Below are 6,786 nucleotides of genomic sequence, written 5' to 3' on the forward strand. Positions count from 1 at the left end.
CTGAAAGATTTATATTTATGATGTCTAAGACTAGCCTGGGTAGCTTCCAAGTTTGAGCAAAGCTTATCAGTGTTGTCCCTGGTAGAAGTGGCTGAAATCCTTCACAAGTTATTGGAGACTCAATTGCTCTGGTAGAGTCAAGTCCTGCTGTCTGTTCAAAATTTCTTCAGTGAGCTGAAGCAGTTGGCATTCTTGATATACTTCAATATACATGTATATGAATAGAGCAGGTAATTTGACAAAACATGTTCACATATGAACAAACTAGAGTCGTTTGTGTGACGCTATCATTATGTTAATAAATTTGAATTAAAAAAGGTACAAGGGAAGGTCTGAAACTTAGTGGCTGGGTAACATTTGTCTTTAGACATTTTAAAATAGGTAATAAGAAATAGCTATGTATTACAAACACACATTAAGTTATTCATTATTATTTGTTTGCAGAGTGTTTAGTAGACTGCCAACAGTTTATTGAGAGTCGTGCCTTGGCACTGACCTTAGCTGGTCTGAGTAGTTACGACTCGGATATGAGGCAAGCGGCTTACCACATCATGACGTTTTATCTTGGTCACTTAGAAGGAGCAAGATTTCGTGGTCGAAGAGAGGTAAGCAATCAGATGTCAAGTGAACAAACTGATAACTTGAAATCTCTCATTATGCTCAATGCATTGGGTTCTGTGTGTTGGAGAAAACAAACAGCTGAGGTTGTTTAAACAATCAACAATTGTAATTATTTGTATCTTTCCCAATCAGTTTGTGGATGCACAAACTTGTTGGTGCAATTTTATTGCCATGGTGGTACTTTGTCTAGATACTTCTTACTTTAAATTTATCTGGTTTAATGTGTTTTTTCCCTTCTTCTTTTCAATTCTAGTTTGTTTCCATATTCTGATGTTTACATGCTTAACCCTTCATACAGTGTTTAACATTTTCCGTTGTTGATAGGTTTACTACCTGATGCACTGCCTCAAAAACTCCATAACTGAGCCTAACATGAGAGTACCGTGTGTGTTGGGTGTGTTCGTTGCTAGAGCAGCACTACTGATGCTAACGCCAGAACACTTCCTCTATCCAGTCATTCTGCAATATCTCTTGATTAAACCTCAGCTGCAGATCACTTCTGTTCCTCTATTCTCTAGACTCGTATATAGTAGTAGCTTCAAGGTAATTGCGGAATTATTTTCTGATTTTACAGTGTTTCAACATTTTTTGTGAAAACTTTTGAAAACATTTAACTTGGTATTGAAGTTGTGGATTTCAAATAAAGTGAGACATAATAGAATAAACTTTATGCAAACTGCTTACCGACCAAAAAGGACCACTTGCCACCTTTGGATTAACATGCTAGTGCTTCATGCCGCTTCCCAGGTCAGATCATAAACTTGGTTGTGATCCCTTGCTGAATGATAGTTGCAGGATGAATTGCTTCTGACTTACACCGAACATACTTATTGCCAAAATAGGGAGACCACTAAGACTAGGCATAGGACTAGATAGCTCAGTTGGTAGAGTACTGACACAGTGATCCCGAGGTTGCTGGTTCAAGTTCCAGTCTAGTTACCAGAATTGTTGGCTTATAAGCCACAGTTTATACATTGATTTTTGGCCCTTTTTTTAACTCCTGTGGTTAATGCGCCAGGCGACTTGTATGCCGACATATTAATATTAAAGAAAAAAAACCAGCGTACATTCCTTTAAGAAAGATCGATTGTAAAGTAATCTAAACGCAAATATAAAACAGACTGGAAAAAACATACACCACCAAACTGACTCTGAAAATTCTAAAAAAAACCACAATTTTATGCAATGTGGACGGCTCCACCAACCTTGTCCGCTGTTTTAAGGCCTTACCTCATCAGCTCGTTTTTATTCCTAGATGAATGGGTCACAAAAAGTCCCTCTATAATTTTTTAAGGAAATCCGACTGCGAATTTAAAATAATTCACGACTGCAGTTGATATATGCCGGGTGGCTTGTACGCTGACACCTAAATCTTATTTTTTATTTTGTTGGGCATTACACGCCCCGCGGCTTATAAGCCAAATATTACTGTAATACTTTGTTTGTTTAACCCCAATTCATAAATACCCCAGACAGTTTCTCTACTCCTATTGGTGGAGAGCTCGTCACGTGGGGGTGTTTAAACGGTTGATAATGAACAGTGTTAATGACCGGCTGACTTCTGCATGTCAGGCGCGCAAGATTATCACACGGGACGCAATTCATAGCTAGTAGTAACAGCGCATAATCTATTTCTAAGCGAGCGCGTGCAATCTATTTCCAAGTGCGCGCGTAATCTATTTCTAAGCATGCGCGCGTACACACAATATATTTCAAACTTCAAATTTTCAATTGTCAAAGTGTCTGTCATTGTATATTTTTAACGTTTTTAAAACAAAAGGGCATTTATGAGTAGTGACTCGTTCTTAAACGTCTGTTTAAAACCTTGGGTCGTTGCCATGCGCTAAAGGTTTGCCTTCGGCTCGGGCCTTTATCACACGGCAATTCGGCCCTGCCTGCTTTAAACGGCCGTGTAAGAACTTGTCGCTACCCTTTTATTCCCTTAATCATTTGAAATGAATTTCCATTTACACACATGACAACTAATCCCTTTGACCTATCACTTGTTCTTCTCTAATAGCATGGGGAGGAATGTAGCTGGATGGTGTCCTTACTGACCGATGGGCTCCAGGATTCAGTGGATGTGACTTTCTATCAAAGGAACTCTGTGTTCACAACACTCATGGCTTTCTATCAGTCGAAACTAGCTACAAAACAAATCAAGGTATGGCTTAAAAAGGAAATGTCAAGAACTCAATCATTGACTTGTGTGTTTCATGGCTTTGTTCGACAACAATAAGAACAATTTATTACCACAACTAACAATAAGAACAATTTATTACCACAACTACAGTATACAGAAACGTGTAAAGCATTTGTTAAGTATGTTTTAGCCAAGTTTCATCATTGGTTTTATAGTGCTCATTAATGAATTTGCTGAGCACCATTATCTGCTTGACAGATAAAACAGTCGTCACATGAGAAGTATGACACTAGATTCATATATTAATTGCAACACATTGTGTTGATGTTCTGAATTTATGATAGTTCAAACAACATAGCAAGCCTCAAGTGCTGACAAAGGCTTGAGAGTCTCTTATTGCTCTTCATCTGAAGGAGCTGCATAAATTATCAACTCGGGTTCAATTCCCGACCATGGCCATATGTGAGTTGAGTTGTGCGTTGGCTCTCTGCTGTGCCACAAGGGTTTTCCAGACCATCCAGTTTTCCTCCCTCAGGAAAAATCAAACATGCCTGCTTCTCGAACACGCTGTAGCCGTGTCCTTCGCAATTCAGCTCACAGCTGCGAGTAAGGATGATTAGCCCCCAAATTATTATTAAATTATTATTTACTAAGATATTGTTATTTATTGTTTATTCCTGCTTACTTTTGATAGGATGGGATTTTGCAGCTGTTAGACAGAGCTTTGGACATACAGGACTCAAGACACGGTCTGACCAAGCTGTTAATGCCATCTGTGCTACCAATGATCACAAACACAAGGTATGGTACAACTTCAAATAATAATGGCAATAGTGCCATGTTTGAAACAGGCCTTACTTTGCATTTTTGGTAAAAATTGTTCCTTGCATAGATTAAAGGAACACGTTGCCTTGGATTGGTTGAGTTGGTCAATAAAAAGCGTTTGGATCGATATAGTTAAAAAAGATGTTTTAAAAGTAGAATACAGGATCCACACAAATATGCCTCGAAAGCTGCATTGTTTTCCTTCAACTTTGTGAACTAACATGGTCGGCCATTTTATGGAGTAAAAAAATTGACTTCACAAAATGGCATGCCGTGTTAGTTAACGATGTTTAAGGAAAACCATGCAATTTCGAGGCATATTTGTGCAGAACATTATATTCTACTTTTATAATATCTTTCTACCCATATGCATTTTATAACAAAAGGTTTCAAACGCTTGTTATTGACCTACTCGACCGATCCAAGGCAATATGTCCCTTTAATGCTACACAAGTATCTCCAAATCCACAAGGATCAATTCTGTCAATCAAAAACTTACCAAGTTTAACTGTATCCACACTTCTCTGTGATGGTATGAGATTGAGTACATGATGTATAGCAGTTTACAGTGTGTATCATTGTCTGTTTAGTAATAGGAGTGAATCTCAGCAGTCACACCCATCTATTGTGAACCTATTGAAGAAGATGAACCCTGTCAATACAACGCTACAAGACTCCCAATCTATCAGCAGTATCATCAAGTTTAAACTCGGCTCATCATAAACTTAATCAGCTTTTTATAGGATTGATAAATGAGTAGAAAGTTATGCCAGGTAATTTAAAGGATTTGGGTACCTTTTTCAAAATGTCCACAGATTTAAACATTAAACTTACTCAGTTTGAAGATAATGATAGTAGAAAGCTTCCCTTAAAATATTACTTGCTGAGTTGCTGTATTTTTTGTCAAATGAGAAACAAAAGAAGTCACAAAAATAATTTCGTCTCACTCTCACTTAGACGAAAATTATTTTGCATGTTTTTTAAAAACGTATAAACCAGTTATGGTATATTATGGTAAAATACCACAACTGGTTAATACGTTTTTACATGTATAATTGAATTTTTGTGACATTGTTTATACCCATTTCTCAAAAACTACAGCACCTCAGCAAGTAATATTTGAAGGGTAGCTTTCTACTGTCATTATCTTCAAACTGTTTAAGTTTAGTGTAAATCTGTGGACACTGTGTAAAAAGTACCCAGACCCTTAAAAGGGTATAAGTCGTTAGTTCAACAACTAAATGGGTCTTCATGAGAATAAAATGCTTATAGAATTACTGTCAAGCTTTTTTTATATCCAATGTACAATAATATGTGTATTTTTATTTGGCAACTTAGTGGCAAGTACTAAGGCTTTAACTTAGTGGCAAGTACTAAGGCTTTGACTTAGTGGCAAGTACTAAGGCTTTGACTTAGTGGCAAGTACTAAGGCTTTGACTTAGTGGCAAGTACTAAGGCTTTAACTTAGTGGCAAGTACTAAGGCTTTAACTTAGTGGCAAGTACTAAGGCTTTAACTTAGTGGCAAGTACTAAGGCTTTAACTTAGTGGCAAGTACTAAGGCTTTGACTTAGTGGCAAGTACTAAGGCTTTGACTTAGTGGCAAGTACTAAGGCTTTAACTTAGTGGCAAGTACTAAGGCTTTGACTTAGTGGCAAGTACTAAGGCTTTGACTACAGCTCATAAAGAGAGCTCTTTAATGGGAGTGAAATAATCCAGGCATAGTAAGTTGATTCAAATGATGAATCATATGATCTGGGACCTTATTGCAATATTGCAATGGCCACATTCAACAAAGACTTCTAACCAATGTATGCATTCCCTGTTCTTACCTTGTTCTACACAAAATAAAAAAACAGATTTTGGGGTTAAACAAAGAATTGACTAGAGTGGGATTCGAACCAACAACCTCCGGATTAATGTGCCGGCACTCTACCAACTGAGCTATCTATCTAGCCTTATATTGGCGGAGTCCCTGAGTTGTCCCTAAAAAAAACAGATGCATATTTTGTGCATATTTTTTGTTTAAATAAAACCTCCTAAATCAGGCTAGGTTTGCAGTAGCACCATGTGTTTTTAGTAGTGATGAGATGTACACATGCTGCAGCAAACCTCGCGTGATTATACTCCAACCATGCATAGTTGCAAATTCCACTTGTGGGCAATTCCACGGTAACTCGTCGCTACACTTTATGGTGTCCTTTTACATACTTCAGGCTCCAGTTATTAAACATATTTGATTTGAATCTTTATAATGTTTTGTAATTTGAAAGCCAACATCCAAGGCTAGATCCTCATAGTAATTTGATGAGAAAAATTAAATAGTTGTATACATTGAACTGCTGTGAATATCGGTAACTCGTGCTACGTGCAGAGGACAAGCTAAAAAATAATCATTATTTTGATCCTGTCCTGAAACAAAAATCAATAAAGTCTAACTGATTATATGAGAAGTAACTATGATGCCTAAGTTTATTATGGTAATAAAAGTATGTGCCTGTCTTAGTTTCACATTGACATGCAATAAGCAGCGTACTCATGCTACAGCAACTTGTGCTATAGTTTGTCCGGCCATTACAACTAATTGCTGTTATTTCACAAAATGTCAAAATTTCTTTAATAGAAGTACTCAGCAACTTGTAAAATGATAAAATTTATCTTTTTTAAGTCCAAATAAACACTTTATAAACACCACAAAAACAGTGTATTTACTGCTTTGATCAGTTGAATGGAGCAATTGCTCCATGGTTGATTTCAACTTTCTATTATTGATTCTGGGAAGATAAAAGAAAAGTTCTTACAGGGTCAAGTAACTTAAATCTATTCTAGAAGTTCAGACCACAGTTTTTAGGTGTTTAGGTTCTTTCACAATTTTGTTCATTTGATTTTTCGGAATGTTTTATCATCCTTTTTAAGGCCACTTCCAGTATTGAAATGAATAAATCTGACTCTGTGCATGATACCAACAACGCTGTACTGTAATTTTACAGGAAAGTGGTCTCCTTCATAAGGCTTCATAATCAACCACAAACCATCGACCATCAAAAATCTCAGTATTAATTTATCTAGTAGCGTACTGGTAGAATCATGGGGAAAAACAGTGCCTAGGCACTCCAGTCTTCTTCTTTCACACACCCTCCCTCCTACCTATGCTGCCCCAACTCCAACCCCACCCCAACACACTCTGCTCTTTTTGGTT

The 6,786-nt window shown here is 37.1% G+C and overlaps 1 protein-coding gene across 2 annotated transcripts in view; it reads left to right on the forward strand.

The window, feature by feature from the left end:
* LOC117291553 (nucleolar pre-ribosomal-associated protein 1-like) overlaps window positions 1-4,436 on the forward strand; it is a 37,812-nt gene extending 33,376 nt beyond the window's left edge. For both annotated transcript variants that reach the window (XM_033773352.1, XM_033773353.1), the window contains exons 25-29: window positions 445-605; window positions 946-1,164; window positions 2,642-2,785; window positions 3,459-3,565; window positions 4,186-4,436. In XM_033773352.1, coding sequence (XP_033629243.1) covers window positions 445-605; window positions 946-1,164; window positions 2,642-2,785; window positions 3,459-3,565; window positions 4,186-4,312 — 758 coding nt within the window. In that variant the 3' untranslated portion in view covers window positions 4,313-4,436. The remainder of the gene's footprint in view (window positions 1-444; window positions 606-945; window positions 1,165-2,641; window positions 2,786-3,458; window positions 3,566-4,185) is intronic.
* Window positions 4,437-6,786: the final 2,350 nt, after the last annotated feature.

Source organism: Asterias rubens, chromosome 6 (assembly GCF_902459465.1).
Source record: "Asterias rubens chromosome 6, eAstRub1.3, whole genome shotgun sequence".
NCBI lineage: Eukaryota > Metazoa > Echinodermata > Asteroidea > Forcipulatida > Asteriidae > Asterias > Asterias rubens.